Consider the following 20,354-nt stretch of genomic DNA (forward strand, 5'->3'; position numbering starts at 1 on the left):
ATTGAATTGGAAAAGTATATTAAAAAAAACTTCTTACTGTGTTTACCCCAGTCCAACGCCGGCATCTCCACATCATGACTACCAGTGGTGTTCCGCAGGGCTCTGTACTGGGACCTCTGCTATTTGTGATATATAGAAATGATTTGGAAGAAGGTGTAACTGGTGTTATCAGCATGTTTGCGGATGACACGAAGATGGCTGGACTTGCGGATAGCGGTGAACATTGTCGGACAATACAGCAGGATATAGATAGGCTGGAATATTGGGGGAGAAATGGCAGATGGAATTTAATCCAGATAAATGCGAAGTGATGCATTTTGGAAGAACTAATGTAGGGGAGAGTTATACAATAAATGGCAGAGCCATCAAGAGTATAGAAACACAGAGGGACCTCGGTGTGCAAGTCCACAAATCCTTGAAGGTGGCATCACAGGTGGAGAAGGTGGTGAAGAAGGCATATTGTACGCTTGCCTTTATAGGACGGGGTATAGAGTATAAAAGCTGGAGTCTAATGTTGCAGCTGTATAGAACGCTGGTTAGGCCACATTTGGAGTACTGCGTCCAGTTCTGGTCGCCACACTACCAGAAGGACGTGGAGGCTTTGGAGAGAATGCAGAGAAGGTTTACCAGGATGTTGCCTGGTATGGAGGGTCTTAGCTATGAGGAGAGATTGGGTAAACTGGGGTTGTTCTCCCTGGAAAGACGGAGAATGAGGGGAGATCTAATAGAGGTGTACAAGATTATGAAGGGTATAGATAGGGTGAACAGTGGGAAGCTTTTTCCCAGGTCGGAGGTGACGATCACGAGGGGTCACGGGCTCAAGGTGAGAGGGGCGAGGTATAACTCAGATATTAGAGGGACGTTTTTTACACAGAGGGTGGTGGGGGCCTGGAATGCGCTGCCAAGTAGGGTGGTGGAGGCAGACACGCTGACATCGTTTAAGACTTACCTGGATAAGCCTGGTACAAACGAATGGTCTAGTTGGACCAATGAGCGGCACAGGCTTGGAGGGCCGAAGGGCCTGTTTCCTGTGCTGTACTGTTCTTTGACTCCCTGATAAGTGGGAATACGCTCTTCACACAGTGTGACAGGTTAGAGCTTCAATCCCCACAATGTTTGCTGGTCACTGACCAATCCTGGGTAATTGACCTCTCAGCTCTAGAAGGGACATGATCCACCAATCAGGGGTCCTGCTCTTGTAGCATTTGCTGAACAATAATCTCAGGGCAAGAAGGGCCCGAACTGATGCCCCCAGTGAGGGCAAAGGAGTTCCTGACCGATGTCCCCAGTCAGGGTGGTGGGGGGGATTTACTGACATACCCAGTGGAGGTGGGGGGGGGTGGTTACTGACATTCCCAGTCGGGATGGGGAGATGTCCCCAGTTGGGAGGGTGGTGGCGGGTGGTTTACTGACCGAAGTCCCCGGTGGGGGGGTTACTGACCGATGTCCCCAGTCGGGGGGTGGGGGTTACTGACACACATCCCCCAGTTGGGGAGTGTGGTTACTGACAGATGTCCCCAGTTGGGTGGGGAGGATTAGTGACCGATGTCCCCAGTTGGGGGGTGGAGGTTACTGACAGATGTCCCCAGTTGGGGGAGCTGGGGGGAGTTAATGATAGATGTCCCCAGTCGGTTGGGGGTGGGGGAGGAGTTACTGACGATGCCCCCAGTCAGGGTGGGGAAGGGGGGGGGAGTTACTGCCTATTGTCCCAAGTCAGGGTGGTGGGGGGGTGGGAGTTACTGACTCCCTCAGTGGGGGGGGGTTAGTTACTGAAGTCGCTAGTCGGAGTGGGGAGAGTTACTGACCAATGTCCCCAGTCGGGGGGGGGGTTTACTGACTGAAGCACCCAGTCGGGAGGGGGGAGTTACTGACCGATGTCCCCAGTTGGGGGTGGGGAGGGGGGGCAGTTACTGACTGATGCACCCAGTCGGGAGGGGGGAGTTACTGACTGATGTCCCCAGTTGGGGGTGGGGAGGGGGGGCAGTTACTGACTGATGCACCCAGTCGGAGGGGGGAGTTACTGACCGATGTCCATCCTTTGAGATGAAACATCCCACACATGATTGCACTTTGGGCGATTTTGACCAAAGTCGCTGATGAGATACCCGAGAAGAGATTCGACAGAATTTGTTGCACTATCTGGGGAACCTCCTCAGGATATTCCCATCTTTGAGCTTGGTAATGATTCACAATTCCTGGGGTTCCACTCAGAAGCTGAAGCTATGATTAGATATTCTGAAACACAAGCAGAAATTGCAGGAAAATCTCAGCAGGTCTGACAGCATTTGTGGAGAGAGAATAGAGCTCATGTTTTGAGTCAGGATGACTAGAAGTTCTAGTCTTTGCACGCTCGTTATGCGTTGTGTATTGGTTTGTTCTGGTTCTGTTCAGACAGGGTGACATAAGTTGGTATTTTGTACTGTGGGACCGATAGGCTGGTATTTCACAATATCTCTCAACAACACACTTTTAGGGAAGGGGCAGCATTCAGAGTCTTTTGAAGTTTGTAATGAAGACAATAACCCAAAGGGTTCGGTGTTATTTGGGGTGGGTGGGCCTTAGGTCCCAGAAATAATTCATGCCATTTTGATTTTGTCAGAATTTCTGTGTTATTTTATTACCGTGATATTGAAATGTTTATTATTCAACTTTTGCAGAAAACGGGAACTGAAACAGAAATGTGGTGGTCCTCAGTTGTGTATGTGTCTTTGGCTCATGTTGATTCCCTCAGAGCTGAACTGTTTCTCTCAAAGCTGCGGGTGGAATTTTCCTGTCCTGCATGTCACAGGAATCAAAGCGGGCAGGGGTGGACCATGGAAAGGAATGTTAATGGGCAGGAATTTCCAGCCCTGGGGCGAGCGCGGCCCAAAAATCCTTACAGAACAGATGATGGATCTCTGCTGACTGCAGTCTTTGTAGAAAAGGTGATAGGACACACAGTGAGTGAAGGGTTTTGCACAAAAAAAAAGGAACTTCCAAATGATTCATTGAATTGCTGCAGTGAAATGAAATGTCATTGGAATAGTGAACATAACATAAGAACAAAGAACTAGCAGCAGGAGTAGGCCATCTGGCCCCTCGAGCCTGCTCCGCCATTCAATAAGATCATGGCTGATCTTTTTGTGGACTCAGCTCCACTTACCCGCCCGCTCACCATAACCCTTAATTCCTTTACTGTTCAAAAATTTATCTATCCTTGTTTTAAAAACATTCAATGAGGTAGCCTCAACTGCTTCACTGGGCAGGGAATTCCACACCTTTGGGTGAAGGAGTTCCTCCTCAATTCAGTTCTAAATCTGCTCCCCCTTATTTTGAAGCCATGCCCCCCAGTTCTAGTTTCACCCGCCAGTGGAAACAACCTCCCTGCTTCTATCTTATCTATTCCCCTCATAATCTTACATGTTTCTATAAGGTCTCTCCTCATTCTTCTGAATTCCAATGAGTATAACCCCAGTCTACTTCGTCTCTCCTCAGAAGCCAATCCTCTCAACTTCGGAATCAACGTAGTGAATCTCTTCTGCACCCCCTCCAGTGCCAGTATATCCTTTCTCAAGTAAGGAGACCAAAACTGTACACAGTACTCCAGGCGTGGCCTCACCAGCACCTGATACAGTTGCAACATAACCTCCCTGTTTTGAACTCCATCCCTCTAGCAATGAAGGACAAAATTCCATTTGCCTTCTTAATTACCTGCTGCACCTGCAAACAACTCTTTGAGATTCGTGATAGTGGCTGCAGATTGATTCATAGTTTTATCCCCCATTACAATTCTAAATAAACCAACAGCTGTGTTCACCTTGTTTCATCGTTGGATAAGGAAGAAAATCATTGTTAGAAATCATTGATTTGTCAGTGAATTTATTGAGAATCATATCTGTGGATCCTACTTTTGTATTTTTTCACTGCAGTGAGGAAACGTAAGTCAAAATGAAGTTAAAGTGAAGGTTCAGGTAGCTTTCATTAATTAATCATCTTCCAGCTACACCAAACGACATTTCAATAAATGGTAATGTATCTACTGAAAGGCAAATGGAATGTTTGTCTTAGGGGAGGGAGTGGGCAGGGGGAGGTGGGAATACACTTTGTGGGATCGAGGGTGGGAAGAAAAATATAAAGGTAAATATAAGCTAAGCTTATCGTTGTCCTAACTTTATTTTTTCCTCAGCTGTTGCAGCAGAGAAGGATGGGACACCAGTATTTAAGTTTCCCAGGTGGCGGCTGAAGGGGAAACCTATTGGTGATGTTGTTGAGGCCTATAAATCGGTTGGAGCAGAACTAAATGTGCTCCCGTTCTGCAGCCAGTTTATCCCCATGGAGGTTATTAATCACCCGAAGCATGGATCTATAATCTACCACCCATCACTGCTTCCTCGTCACAGGGGTGCTACTGCTATAAACTGGTGAGAATAGTGCTCCACAGACAGTGATTGTGGCACGCTTTGTGTATTTAATGAGGACCTGGTATATCGTTAAGAAACTTATTGCAAGGAAGAAACTGAGTTTTTAAAGTATTATTTTGATTTGCTATCAGTGTTATGAACCGTCATGTGATCTTTCTAATTTTGTATTTTAAACAACTCAATATCCATTGATTCTTCACTAAACTGCTGATAATCTAATAGCAACACCAGGTTAAAGTCCAAGAGGTTTATTTGGTAGCAAACACCACTAGCTTTCGGACGCTGCTCCTTCGTCAGGTGAGTGGGAGATCTGCGAACAAACAGCAAACAGGGCATATAAAGACACAAACTCAATTTACAGAACAAAGAATAATGATTGGAATGCAAGTCTTTACAGCTAATCAAGTCTTAAAGGTACAGACAATGTGAGTGGAGAGAGCATTAGCACAGGTTAAAGAGATGTGTATTGTCTCCAGACAGGATAGCCAGTGAGACTTTGCAAGTCCTGCAAAGTCTTGCAAAGGTCTCACTTGCAAAGTGAGACCTATAAATCGGTTGGAGCAGCACTGGCTGTCCTGTCTGGAGACAATACACATCTCTTTAACCTGTGCTAATGCTCTCTCCACTCACATTGTCTGTACCTTTAAGACTTGATTAGCTGTAAAGACTTGCATTCCAATCATTATTCTTTGTTCTGTAAATTGAGTTTGTGTCTTTATATGCCCTGTTTGCTGTTTGTTCGCAGATCTCCCACTCACCTGACGAAGGAGCAGTGCTCCGAAAGCTGGTGGTGTTTGCTACCAAATAAACCTGTTGGACTTTAACCTGGTGTTGTTAGACTCCTTACTGTGTTTACTCCAGTCCAACGCCGGCATCTTCACATGATAATCTAAGAATACATTCTTTCCAACAATTTAAGAAGCACCTACCTGTTTTTTGTTTGTGGTGAAAGACAAAGGTGAGTGATTTAAAGGAAGTAGGTTTTATTGCTGAAAGTAGAGAAATGTTGCTCAAGCTTTTTGTCTCACACTCATCAGGACACATGCAAGAATGCCAAATTTCAAATGGTCACAACTTATACTATAGGCAAAAAAGGATGCAGATTGTGCTTGAAAAACACAAGCAAAACACAAAAAAGGGGTGGCACAGTGGTTAGCACTGCTGCCTCACAGCACCAGGGACGTGTGTTCAATTCTAGCCTTGGGTGACTGTGTCAAGTTTGCAAGTTCTCCCCTTGTCTGTGTGGGTTTCCTCCTGGTGCTCCGGTTTCTTCCCACACTCCAAAGATGTGTGGGTTCGGTTGATTGGCTATGCTAAATTGCCACTTAGTGTCCCAAAATATGTAGGTTAGGGGGATCAGTAGGGTAAATACGTGGGATTGTGGAGATAGTGCCCGGGTAAGATGTTCTGTTGGAGAGTCGGTGTAGACTCGATGGGCTGAATGGCCTGATGCACTTTAGGGATTCTATGAAAACCCAAAACTAAACACCTGCTATTAGGGGCAATTCTGTGATTGGGCAGCACCCACTGAGAAATCCTGAGTTCTCCATATCTACTTTAATGACCAGTTTAAGGTAATTACTTGAGCTTGTAGCTTGGCTCATTTACACTTGGTAGTAGTGACTAACATTCATACACAGGGACCCATTCTCCATAAGAAATATATTTAAGCTCACACCTTTCCTTTGAATTACCTGGAAGGAAGGAGAGCTGATCGTTCCCTGTAGCTTTCACCATGACAATGCTTTGGCCAACCAGTGTTGACTTGCTGGCCAATCAGCATGCTTTTCTCCTACAGTATGAATTGTTGAGATTATTTGAAATTTGGCATTTTTGATTTGATTTGTTTTTGTCCCATGTATTAACATCTAGTGAAAAGTATTGTTTCTTGCACGCTACACAGACAAAACATTCCGTTTATAGAGTCCATAAGGGAGAAGATAAGGCGAGGGTGAAAAGATAGAATTAGAGAGTATGCTGGGGACAGCTCGCAAGAAGTCGTCACACTCCGGTACCACCTTGAATGATTGCATTTTCCTGAAGAGTGTATAATGAAAAGCTCCAGCAGAATGTTTCTCTTTTCAGCAATATTCAAGTTTTGTACCGCGAAGTGACAGAAGAAAGTTTTGCTAAATTCGGAAAACAGCAGTGTTGAGATAAGTGAAATTTTCTCCTTTGATACCTGCGTGAAGCACCTGGAGTTTGATGCTTGAGAGTTGGTGATAGTGGAGATTCAGGTTAACATAGCCAGGCTTTTACATTATACAAAGGGAAACCAGTATATCTAGTCCTTGCACTGTGCATGTTGGGTGTGTTCTGTGGACCATTGTGGATCCTTAGCCTACCCAGGAGCAACTGATAATTTCTATGAGTTTACTTCATATCTGATAATAACGTTGTACTCTTGAAGTGTTCACTCTCAGTTAGGCCTGATAATACATATTTTATCTATATCTGTCTTCAGTTTTAAGACTTTGATTGCTTTACCTCTCAATTTTTTTTGTCAAGTTAAAATGTTGTTTGTGAGTCTGTCCATAATCTAAAACCCTGAATACAAAATCATCCTTATTGCTGTTCTCAGAACTGTTCCCTGCACATTAAACTGCCTTTCTGAGGATGAGGCATTAAATTAGAAATATTATGCATTATACATAGTTAAAATAATTGTTGCTGTTTGTATTTGATTTCATTTTAAGCCTATTTCTCGCCCAAATCAGTGTTTGACCACATTAAAATGAATCATGTGTTCCTTAGCATAATGGCTTCATTTACCACTTTTGAAAGCTGGCGTATCTGTTGCATTCTCTAACATGGTTTGCTTTTACAAAAACTACTTTGTATAGTTAGCAATTGTGACTTGGTGTAGACTCTCCTCTGCTTTTTACACTTTCCCGGCAATCTTCTCACCAGCTAACTTCAAGATTCGTATTTGCCAGTGCAATCAATCCAGTTAGCTAATTTGCAAATAATTTCATTAACCTCAATCTGGTTCATTTCATGGATGTTTATCCAATGTTTTCTGAAAATCCAAGTAAATATCACCCAATGATTGCACTGTCTTCAGGGAATTCAAAAACCATGCAGACTGCACTTTGTGCTATCATTTATGGTTTCCTGTAAAAGTCTTCACTGTGAGTATAAGATCCATTAGTTTGTTTACTCTATATGTGTGGTTCTCTGTTTGACTATTGAATAACACTAGACAACTTCCAGTCCTCAGGGAAATGTCTGTGTTTGTGAAGCTGTTGATGATGTTTACTATAGCCTATTTACTTCTGTGGTTTATGGAGTCTTGATTCAGGTACAATCCTATACAAATTTGGAATCATAGATTTTACAGCACTGAAGGAGACCTTGTTACATCTGTGCCCATTACTCGGAGAGGCAGTACCGTAGTGATATTGATTTGATTTGATTTATTATTGTCACGTGTATTAACATACAGTGAAAAGTATTGTTTCTTGCGCGCTGTACAGACAAAGCACACCGTTCATAGAGAAGGAAACGAGAGAGTGCAGAATGTAGTGTTACAGTCATAGCTAGGGTGTAGAGAAAGTTCAACTTAATTCAAGGTAAGTCCATTCAAAAGTCTGACAGCAACAGGGAAGCAGCTGTTCTTGAGTCGGTTGGTACGTGACCTCAGACTTTTGTATCTTTTTCCTGAAGGAAGAAGGTAGAAGAGAGAATGTCCGGGGTGCATGGGGTCCTTACTTATGCTGGCTGCTTTGCCGAGGCAGCGGGAAGTGTAGACAGAGTCAATGGATGGGCGGCTGGTTTGCGTGATGGATTGGGCTACATTCACGACCTTTTGTAATTTCTTGCGGTCTTGGGCAGAGCAGGAGCCACACCAAGCTGTGATACAACCAGAAAGAATGCTTTCTATGATGCATCTGTAAAAGTTGGTGAGAGTCGTAGCTAACATGCCAAATTTCCTTAGTCTTCTGAGAAAGTAGAGGTGTTGGTGGGCTTTCTTAACTATAGCGTCGACATGGGGGGACCAGGACAGGTTGTTTGTTGTTGGTAATCTGGACATCTAAAAACTTGTAACTCTCGACCCTTGCTACTTCGTCTCCGTTGATGTAGACAGGGGCATGTTCTCCTTTACGCTTCCTGAACCTCGATGACAATCTCTTTAGTTTTGTTGACATTGAGGGAGAGATTATTGTCGCCGCACCAGTTCACCAGATTCTCTATCTCATTCCTGTACTCTCTTATCATTGTTTGAGATCTGACCCACTACGGTGGTGTCGTCAGCAAATTTGAAAATCGAATTGGAGGGGAATTTGGCCGCACAGTCATATGTGTATAAGGAGTATAGTAGGGGACTGAGAACACAACCTTGTGGGGCACCAGTGTTGAGGATGATTGTGGAGGAGGTGTTGTTGCCTATCTTTACTGATTGTGGTCTGTGAGTTAGGAAGTTCAGGGTCCAGTCGCAGAGGGAGGAGCTGAGTCCCAGTCCACGGAGTTTAGAGATGAGTTTTGTGGGAATAATGGTGTTGAAGGCTGAGCTGTAGTCAATAAATAGGAGTCTGACGTAGGTGTCCTTGTTATCTAGGTGTTCCAGGGTTGAGTGCAGGGCCAGGGAGATGGCGTCTGCTGTGGACCTGTTGCGGTGATAGACAAACTAGCGGATCCAGGTAGTCCGGGAGGCTGGAATTGATTTGTGTCATGACTAGCCTTTCGAAGCACTTGATAATGATGGATGTCAGAGCCAATGGCCGATAGTCATTAAGGCACGCTGCTTGGTTTTTCTTCGGTATTGGGATGATGATCATCTTCTTGAAGCAGATAGGCACCTCAGAATGTTGTATTATCACTGGGCTAGCAATCCAGAGACTATGCTGGGGACCAGGGTTTGAATCCCACCAATAAAAACAAATCTGGTGATGACCATGAAACCATAAAAACCCATTTGGTTCACTGATGTCCTTTAGAGAGGAAGTCTGCCCTACATGTGACTCCAGATCCATTCTGAAATTCCCTCTGAAATGGCCTGGCAAGCCACTCAGTTCAAGGGTAAATGCCCAGCCAGCAACACCCACATTCCATCAATCCATTTTTAAAAATTATCAGAAAGCAATTAATTTGGTCCCATTTCCCTGCCCTCTTCCCACCACCACCCTCCTCCAAAAGGACATGACCATAGGATGTCGCATAGCACTTTAGAGCCAATGAAGTACTTTTGAAGTGTATTATCTTGTAATCAGATTTCGGGCTATGGAATGGGAAAACAGACAAAATTTCTAGTGGCTGAATCCTTAGGCAAGAATTTAAGTGGTCTACGAGATGGTCTAATGGTATTATTGCTACACAATTCATCCAGAAACTCAGCTAATGTTCTGGGGACTATGGCAAATAGTGGAATTTGAATTCAGTAAAAAAAAATCTGGTATTAAGAATCTACTAATGACCATTGTTGATTGTCAGAAAAGCCCATCTGGTTCATTTACGCCCTTTAGGGAAGGAAATCTGCCATCCTTACCTGGTCTGCCCCACATATGACTCCAGAGCCACATCAATGTGGTTGACTCTAAACTGCCCTCTTGGGCGGCACGGTAGCACAGTGGTCAGCACTGCTGCTTCACAGCTCCAGGGACCCGATTTCGATTCCCGGCTCGGGTCACTGTCTGTGTGGAGTTTGCACATTCTCCTCGTGTCTGCGTGGGTTTCCTCCGGGTGCTCCGGTTCCCTCCCACAGTCCAAAGATGTGCGGGTTAGGTTGATTGGCCGTGCTAAAATTGCCCCTTAGTGTCCTGAGATGTGTAGGTTAGAGGGATTAGTGGGTAAAATATGTAGGGATATGGGGGTAGGGCCTGGGTGGGATTGTGGTCGGTGCAGACGCGATGGGCCGAATGGCCTCTTTCTGTACTGTAAGGATTCTATCAAATAGCCTAGCAAGCCACTCACCATCACCTTCTCAAGGGCAACTAGGGAGGGGCAATAAATACTGTCCCATGAATCAATTAAAAAAAGGACCAGCCATATAAATAATGTGGCTATAAGTGCAAGACTGACAAGGGAGTCAAAGGGATAGAGGGTGGACAGGAAATTGGAAGGCACAATCAGATCATCGATCTTATCAAATGGCACAGCAAATGGCTTACACCTGCTCCTAATTTGTATGTTCATATAACTTTATTTAAAGTTAAAAAATTAATTAACTTTATTTTCATTACTTTTTCGCGGGGTTTCCTTTTTACGAGTTGAAGGGAAAAGCGGAAGTAGGTCGCGCGCGGGGTGACCACTTTTTTTTAAGTGCGCGGGAGGTTTAAAAAGCAGGCCGCACTACCCAGCGGGCAGTGTCGTTAGCGGGTGGCGGAGTGAGCAGGTAACAGAGTGAGCTGCGGCTCCTAAGGGACCGAGTTAGGGAACTGGAACTGCAGCTCAAGGACATTCATCTGGTCAGGGAAAACGAGGTGGTGATAGATAGGACTTATAGGCAGGTGGTCACACCGGGGCCACAAGAAGCAGGCAAGTGGGTCACAGTCAGGAAAGGGAAAAGTCAGGTGGGAGAGAGTACCCCAGTGGTTGTGCCCCTTAAAAATAAGTACTCTTGTTTGAGTACTGTTGGGGTGGACAGCCCACCTGGTGGAAGCAGCAGTGGTCGTGCCTCCGGCATGGAGTCCGGCCTTGTAGCACAGAAGGGTAAGGAAAGGAGGAGGAAGGCAGTGGTGATCGGGGACTCTACAGTGAGGGGACCAGACAGCCGTTTTGTAGAGGAAGTTGAGAAACGCGGATGGTGATTTGCCTCCCTGGTGCCGGGATCAGGGATGTTTCTGACCGTATCCAAGAAATCCTGAAGTGGGGGGGAAAGGAGCCAGAGGTCGTGGTGCATACTGGTACCACTGACATAATGTGGAGATGCCGGCGTTGGACTGGGGTAAACACAGTAAGAAGTCTCACAACACCAGGTTAAAGTCCAACAGGTTTATTTGGTAGCAAAGGGGCTACCCCTTTGGGAAGAAGGGGCTTGGGGCTCCGAAAGCTTGTGTGGCTTTTGCTACCAAATAAACCTGTTGGACTTTAACCTGGTGTTGTTAAACTTCTTACCACTGACATAGGCAGGAAAGGGGAAGGGGTTATGAAAAGAGAATATAGGAAGTTAGGTGGGGAGTTAAGAAGAAGGAACGCAAAGGTAGTAATCTCGGGATTGCTGCCTGTGCCACGAGACAGTGAGGAAAGGAACGAAATAAGGTGGAGGATAAATGCGTGGCTGAGGGATTGGAGCAGGGGTCAGGGATTCGGGTTCCTGGATCATTTGGACCTCTTTAGGGGCAGGTGCGACCTGTACAAAAAGGACGGGTTTCACTTAAGTCCCAGGGGACCAATATCCTGGCGGGAAGATTTGCTAAGGCTACTGGGGAGTGTTTAAACTAGAATGGTTGGGGGGTGGGAATCGAAATGAGGCGACTGGGAGAGAGGAGGTTAGCTTAAAAATAAAAGGGGCTTGTAGACAGTGTGAGAGGGAGGATAGGCAGGTGACGGAGAAGGGGAGCGCTCAGACCAAAGGGTTGAGATGTGTTTATTTTAACGCAAGGAGTGTAGTGAATAAAATGGATGAGCTTAGAGCGTGGATCACTACTTGGAAGTGTGATGTGATGGCCATTACAGAGACTTGGTTATCTCAGGGACAGGACTGGATACTTCAAGTGCCGGGTTTCAGATGTTTCAGGAGGGACAGGGAAGGAGGCAAAAGAGGTGGGGGAGTGGCACTGTTGATCAGGGATAGTGTCACAGCTGTAGAAAAGATGGATGCCACAGAGGGATTGTCTACGGAATCTCTGTGGGTGGAGGTTCGCAACAGGAAGGGGTCAATAACTTTACTGGGTGTTTTCTATAGGCCGCCCAATAGTAGCAGGGATGTGGAGGAGCAGATTGGGAAGCAGATCCTGGAGAGATGTGATAATAACAGAGTGGTCGAGATGGGAGATTTTAATTTCCCAAATATCAATTGGAATATCCCTAGGGTAAGGGGTTTAGATGGGGAGGAGTTTGTGAGGTGTGTTCAGGAGGGCTTCCTGACACAGTATGTGGATAAGCCTACAAGAGGAGAGGCTGTACTTGATTTGGTATTAGGGAATGAACCTGGGCAGGTGTCAGATCTCTCAGTGGGAGAGCATTTTGGGGTAGTGATCATAACTCTATCTCCTTTACATTAGCATTGGAGAGAGATAGGATCAGTCAAGCTAGGAAAGTGTTTATTTGGAGTAAGGGCAATTATGAGGCTATTAGGCAGGAAATTAGAGGCATAAATTGGAAGGAGGTTTTCTCAGGGAAATGTACAGAAGAAATGTGGCAAATTTTCAAGGAAAATTTGTCTGGAGCTCTACACTGCAACGTTCCAATGAGACAGGGGAGTTATGTTGGGTCACAGGGACCATGGTGCACAAAAGCTGTAATGAATTTAGTCAAGAAGAAAAGAAAAGCCTACAAAAGGTTCAGGGAGCTAGATAATGTTAGAAATCTAGAAGAGTATACGACTGGTAGGAAGGAACTTAAGAGGGAAATTAGAAGAGCAAGAAGGGGTCATGAGAAGCCCTTGGCAGATAGGATAAAGAAAAACCCCAAGGCATTCTACTAGTACAAGCAAGAAGATAAGATGTGAAGGAGTAGGACCTATCAAATGTGACGGTGGGAAAGTCTGTATAGAACTGGTAGAAATGGCAGAGGTACTCAATGAATACTTTGCTTCAGTATTCACAGTGGAAAAGGATCTTGGTAGTTGCAGTGCAGACTTGCAGTGGACTGAGAAGATTGAGCATGTGGACATTAGGAAAGAGGATGTGTTGGAGCTTTTGAAAAGCATCAAGTTAGATAAATCGCCGGGACCGGATGGGATGTACCCCAGGTTACTGTGGGAGGCGAGGGAAGAGATTGCTGAGTCTCTGGCGATGATCTTTGCGTCATCAATGGAGACGGGAGAGGTTTTGGAGGATTGTGGATGTGGTTCCGTTATTCAAGAAAGGGAGAAGAGATAGCCCGGGAAATTATAGACCGGTGAGTCTAACCTCAGTGGTAGGTAAGTTGATGGAGAAGATCCTGAGAGGCAGGATTTATGAACATCTGGAGAGGAATAGTATGATCAGAAATAGCCAGCACGGCTTTGTCCAAGGCAGATCATGCCTTACGAGCCTAATTGAATTTTTTGAAGTGTAACTCGACACATAGACGAGGGAAGAGCGGTAGATGTAGTTTATATGGATTTCAGCAAGGCGTTTGATAAGGTGCCCCATGCAAGGCTTATTGAGAAAGTGAAGGCATGGGATACAAGGGACATTGATTTGTGGATTCAGAACTGGCTTGCCCACAGAAGGCAAAGAGTGGTTGTAGATGGGTCTTTTTCAGCATGGAGGTCGGTCACCAGTGGAGTGCCCCGGGATCTGTTCTGGGACCCTTGCTCTTTGTGATTTTTATAAATGACCTGGATGAGGAAGTGGAAGGATGGGTTGGCAAGTTTGCTGATGACACAAAGGTTGATGGGGTTGTGGATCGTGTAGAGGGATGTCAGCAGTTGCAACGAGACATAGATAAGATGCAAGACTGGGTGGAGAAGTGGCAGATGGACTTCAACCCAGCTAAGTGTGTGGTGGTTCATTTTGGCAGGTCGAATAGGATGAAAGAATATAATATTAAGGGTAAGATGCTTGGCAGTGTGGAAGATCAGAAGGTTCTTGGGGTCCGGGTTTATAGGACGCTCAAAGCAGCGTCGCAGGTGGAGGCTGTGGTTAAGAAGGCGTATGGAATACTGGCCTTCATCAATAGAGGAATTGAGTTTAGAAATCGGGAGATAATGCTGCAGCTGTATAGGACCCCTGGTCAGACCCCACCTGGAGTACTGTGCCCAGTTCTGGTCGCCTCATTACAGAAAGGATGTGGCAGCCATAGAAAGGGTGCAGAGGAGATTTTCAAGGATGTTGCCTGGATTAGGTGGCATGCCTTATGAAAGAGAGAGCTAGGTCTTTTCTCCTTGGACAGGCGAAGGATGAGAGGTGACCTGATAGAGGTGTATAAGATGTTGAGGGGTATTAAGAACATAAGAAATAGGAGCAGGAGTAGGCCATCTAGCCCCTCGAGCCTGCCCCGCCATTCAATAAGATCATGGCTGATCTGACGTGGATCAGTACCACTTACCCGCCTGATCCCCATAACCCTTAATTCCCTTACCGATCAGGAATCCATCCATCCGCGCTTTAAACATATTCAGCGAGGTAGCCTCCACCACCTCAGTGGGCAGAGAATTCCAGAGATTCACCACCCTCTGGGAGAAGAAGTTCCTCCTCAACTCTGTCTTAAACCGACCCCCCTTTATTTTGAGGCTGTGTCCTCTAGTTTTAACTTCCTTACTAAGTGGAAAGAATCTCTCCGCCTCCACCCTATCCAGCCCCCGCATTATCTTATAAGTCTCCATAAGATCCCCCCTCATCCTTCTAAACTCCAACGAGTACAAACCCAATCTCCTCAGCCTCTCCTCATAATCCAAACCCCTCATCTCCGGTATCAACCTGGTGAACCTTCTCTGCACTCCCTCCAATGCCAATATATCCTTCCTCATATAAGGGGACCAATACTGCACACAGTATTCCAGCTGCGGCCTCACCAATGCCCTGTACAGGTGCATCAAGACATCCCTGCTTTTATATTCTATCCCCCTCGCAATATGAGAGAGTGGATTCTCAGAGGCTTTTACCCAGGGCTGAAATGGTTGCCACAAGAGGTCACAGGTTTAGGGTGCTGGGGAGTAGGTACAGAGGAGATGTTAGGGGTAAGTTTTTCACTCGGAGGGTGGTGGGTGCGTGGAATCGGCTGCCAGTAATGATGGTGAAGGCGGATTCGATAGGGTCTTTTCAGAGACTTTTGGATAAGTTCATGGAAGTTAGTAAGATAGAGGGTTATAGGTAAGCCTAGTAGGTAGGGACATGTTCGGCGCAACTTGTGGGCCGAAGGGCCTGTTTGTGCTGTAGCTTTTCTATGTTCTATGTTCATATGTAGGTCAGAGGCTGGAAATTCTGAGGTGAGTAACACACCTGACTCCCCAAAGCCTTTCCATCATCCACAGGGCACAAGTGTGATGGAATACTCTCCATGAGTGGATGAGTGTGGCTCCAATAACACTCAGTAGCATCCAGGACAAAGCAGCCCATTTGATCGACGTTATATCCACCATTTTAAACATTCACTCCCTCTCCCATTGATGCACAGTAGCAGCACTATGTAATCACCACAAGGTGCGCTGCAGCCACTCACCAAGGCTCCTTTGACAGCATCTTGCAAACCCGTTATCTCTCCCACCAAGGAGGACAAGAACAGCTGACACATGGGAATACCACAATCTGCAAGTTCCCCTCCAAGCCGCACACCATCTTCACTGTCTGTGAATAGAGACATAGAAACATAGAAAAACTACAGCACAAACAGGCCCTTCGGCCCACAAGCTGTGCCGAACACATCCCTACCTTCTAGACCTACCTATAACCCTCCATCCTATTAAGCTCCATGTACTCATCCAGGAGTCTCTTAAAAGACCCTATTGAGTTTGCCTCCACCACCACTGACGGCAGCCGATTCCACTCGCCCACCACCCTCTGTGTGAAAAACTTACTCCTAACATCTCCCCTGTACCTACCCCCCAGCACCCTAAACCTGTGTCCTCTCGTAGCAGACATTTCCACACTGGGAAAAAGCCTCTGAGAGTCCACCCGATCTCATAGAAATCATAGAAACCCTACAGTGCAGAAGGAGGCCATTCGGCCCATCGAGTCTGCACCGACCACAATCTCCTTGGACAGGCGAAGGATGAGAGGTGACCTGATAGAGGTGTATATGGAATCTCAGGATCTATGCCTCTCAACATCTTATACACCTCTATTAGGTCTCCTCTCATCCTTCGTCTCTCCAAGGAGAAAAGACTGAGCTCCCTCAGCCTATCCTCATAAGGCATGCCACTCAATCCAGGCAACATCCTTGTAAATCTCCTCTGCACCCTTTCAATCTTTTCCACATCCTTCCTATAGTAAGGCGACCAGCACTGAGCACAGTACTCCAAGTGGGGTCTGACGAGGGTCTTATATAGCTGCATCATTATCCGCGGACTCCTAAACTCAATCCCTCGATTGATAAAGGCCAGCACACCATATGCCTCCTCCACCTGCGGGGCCGATTTTAGAGTCCTATGGACCCGGACCCCAAGTTCCTTCTGATCCTCTACAGTACTAAGAGTCTTTCCCTTTATATTGTACTCCTTCATCCCATTTGACCTACCAAAATGGACCACTACGCATTTATCTGGGTTGAAGTCCATCTGCCACTTGTCCGCCCAGTCTTGCATCCTATCTATGTCCCTCTGTAACTTCTGACATCCCTCCAGACTATCCACAACCCCATCAACCTTCGTGTCGTCGGCAAACTTACCAACCCATCCCTCCGCTTCCTCATCCAGGTCATTTATGAAAATGACAAACAGCAAGGGTCCCAGAACAGAATCTGGAAATACTCTTTATCAGGCTTGGCTTGACAAAAATCGATTCAACTCCAGGTATCTGGCTAACTTCTTTATTCCATTTTACGACATCGGGTCAGCCTTCTGTAATGGAGCGGGTTACCGAAGCCTGCAGCCATCAGAGACTGAACACATTTCCCGCGCTTTTTACAGTTCAAATACTGTTTCAGAACCGGAGCCAAAAACATCACGTGACAGCACCAACCGCAAATTCAAATACTAGAATAGGTGCCAAAACATCACGATCTAATCAACACTCTACATATATTTCCATCCACATCTCTGGATCAAAATTCCCCCACCCAGACAGTCCCAACAACATTAAGTGTACCTACACCAGATGAACTGTGGCAGTTTAAGATTCACCAACATCTCAAGGGACAATTAAGGAAGGGCAACATCCAGCACGACCCATACCCATTAAAGAACAAAATAAAGGGATTGAGCTCAGTGGTGAGGTCTTGCAGAGTAGAATTGTTCATCACCCATTCTAGAGGCTTATATGTGAAGAATTTCCATTTGAATAACTTTTGGAATACTGCCGTGTAGAATTCTGATTAATCTACACACCATCTTCGAGTAAGGGATAGGAACAACTGGGGAGGGCGATCTGTAATGGATAAAGAACCTGTCCTGAAAATCGATTCTTATATTTCTTATTTGTAGACATCTGTGCAGGCTTCAAGTGTTCACATCTTGCATTTAGTGGAATGAGAATTCAAAAACAAAATTGACAATATTTGTGAAATCTTCTAAAATTCATTAATAATTAGTAGACTTGGTAATGTTATACTGAATTTCTTGTTTAAATTGTCAAACATTTTGTGTAGATGAAAGGAAACCGGTAACAACGATCCTGTTTAAATAATTGTACGGTATTCAGGTGTTGGTCCAAGATTATCGGAGGTGGAGCTTGAGTACAACAGCAAGACAAATGCACCACGTTCCTCAAGTTGAGGAATCTTGATCACACACATGAAGTTCTGTTGTCAGATAATGCCAGAGCTTTGTTCCTTCAGTAGGAAGGCGATACAGCAGCCACAGCAAAGATGTCCTGACCCTCTATAACCTGTGTTTGTGCGCACACATACAAAAACAAGAGCACTTGTCTATGACATGGCCTGTGTTGGTTTCAGCCAGGGTGCAGTGACACAACCATTGCATAACTATTTAACTTGGCTAAAGAATAGTGGGTAAAGCAGCTTGATCTGCCTATTAACCTACTGACTGCATTGGACAAAAATGAGTAAACATCTCCCATCCAACTCGAGACTGTTCTGCAGTTCTAGGAAAATGTTTCCGTGTCTGAGAGAACAGCATCCAGTGCACTAACTCTCTGTGATGATGATGTGGAGTTGCCAGCGATGGACTGGGGTAGGCACAGTAAGAAGTCTCACAACACCAGGTTAAAGTCCAACAGATTTATTTGGTAGCACGAGCTTTCGGAGTGCTGCTCCTTCATCAGGTGAGTGCAGGATTTGTTTCACAAACAGGGCATATATAGACACAAACTCAATGACAAGATAATGGTTGGAATGCGAGTCTTAACAGGTAATCAAGTATTTTCAGGTGCAGACAATGCAAGTGGAGAGAGCGTTAAGCACAGGTTGGAGAGGCGTGAATTGTCTCTAACCAGGACAGTTAGTGAGATTTTACAAGCCCAGGCAAGTCGTGGGGGTTACAGATAGTCACCTCAGCACTTCACTGTACCGCAAGCCCACGGATAACCTCACGATGCTCCACTTCTGCAGCTTCCACACTAAACACGTTAAAGAAGCCATCCCCTACGAACAAGCCCTCTGTATAGACAGGATCTGCTCAGATGAGGAGGATCGCAACAGACACCTACAGATGCTGAAAGACGCCCTCATAAGAACAGGATATGGCACTCGACTCATCGATCGACAGTTCCGACGTGCCACAGCGAAAAACTGCACCGACCTCCTCAGAAGACAAACACGGGACACAGTGGACAGAGTACCCTTTGTCGTCCAGTACTTCCCCGGAGCGGAGAAGCTACAACATCTTCTCCGGAGCCTTCAACATGTCATCGATGAAGACGAACATCTCGCCAAGGCCATCCCCACACCCCCACTTCTTGCCTTCAAACAACCGCACAACCTCAAACAGACCATTGTCCGCAGCAAACTATCCAGCCTTCAAGAGAACAGTGACCACGACACCACACAACCCTGCCACAGCAATCTTTACAAGACGTGCCAGATCATCGAAACGGATGCCATCATCTCGCGTGAGAACACCATCCCCCAGGTACACGGTACCTACTCTTGTGACTCGGCCAACGTTGTCTCTCTGATACGCTGCAGGAAAGGATGTCCTGAGGCATGGTACATTGGGGAGACCGTGCAGACGCTATGACAACGGATGAATGAACACCACTCGACAGTCACCAGGCAAGAGTGTTCTCGTCCTGTTGGGGAATACTTCAGCAGTCATGGGCATTCAGCCTCTGATCTTCAGTTAAGTGTTCTCCAAGACAGCCTTCACGACACACGACAACGCAGAATCGCTGAGCAGAAACTGATAGCTAAGTTCCGCCCACATGAGGATGGCCTTAACCGGGATCTTAGGTTCATGTCACACTATCTGTAACCCCCACGACTTGCCTGGGCTTGTAAAATCTCACTAACTGTCCTGGCTGGAGACAATACACATCTCTTTAACCTGTGCTTAACCCTCTCTCCACTCGCATTGTCTGTACCTTTAAGACTTGATTACCTGTAAAGACTCGCATTCCAACCATTATCTTGTAAATTGAGTTTGTGTCTGTATAGGCCCTGTTTGTGAACACAACTCCTCACTCACCTGAAGAAGGAGTCTGAGACTCCGAAAGCTTCTGCTGCCAAATAAACCTGTTGGACTTTAACCTGGTGTTGTGAGACTTCTTACTGTGCTTACCCCAGTCCAACGCCGGCATCTCCACACTACGGATAGTGTGACAGGAACCCAAAGATCCCAGTTGAGGCCGTTCTCATGTGTGCAGAACTTGGCTATCAGTTTCTGCTCAGCAATTCTGCGTTTTCGTGTGTCTTGAAGGCCGCCTTGGAGATGCTTACCAAAGATCAGAAGCTGAATGCCCTTGACTGCCGAAGTGTTTCCTGACAGGAAGGGAACACTCCTGCCTGATGATTGTCGAACAGTGTCCATTCATCTGTTATTGTAGCGTCTGCATGGTCTCACCAATGTACCATGCCTTGGGACATCCTTTCCTGCAGCATACCAGATAGACAATGTTGGCCGAGTCTACCTGATATGCTGCATATCATTTGAAAAATACTTCAGTGAACTTAATTGCACTTTGTTTCAAAATATAAACAATGCATTTCTCTTTTAAAATTCAACACCGCTCTAGATAATATTGCGTTGTGTTTGCCTGTTGTCCGTACTTATTATATTTCTGTCCCGTAGACGTTTGAAACTTTCACCTCATTGTC

At 45.8% G+C, this 20,354-nt stretch overlaps 1 protein-coding gene across 1 annotated transcript in view; it reads left to right on the forward strand.

Annotated features, from left to right (window-relative positions):
- LOC144507818 (mitochondrial 10-formyltetrahydrofolate dehydrogenase-like) overlaps positions 1 to 20,354 on the forward strand; it is a 136,805-nt gene that overhangs the window by 20,327 nt on the left and 96,124 nt on the right. Inside the window, exon 3 of the mRNA XM_078235145.1 lies at positions 4,166 to 4,400. Coding sequence (XP_078091271.1) covers positions 4,166 to 4,400 — 235 coding nt within the window. The remainder of the gene's footprint in view (positions 1 to 4,165; positions 4,401 to 20,354) is intronic.

This window comes from Mustelus asterias, chromosome 19 (assembly GCF_964213995.1).
Source record: "Mustelus asterias chromosome 19, sMusAst1.hap1.1, whole genome shotgun sequence".
NCBI classification, from domain to species: Eukaryota; Metazoa; Chordata; class Chondrichthyes; order Carcharhiniformes; family Triakidae; genus Mustelus; species Mustelus asterias.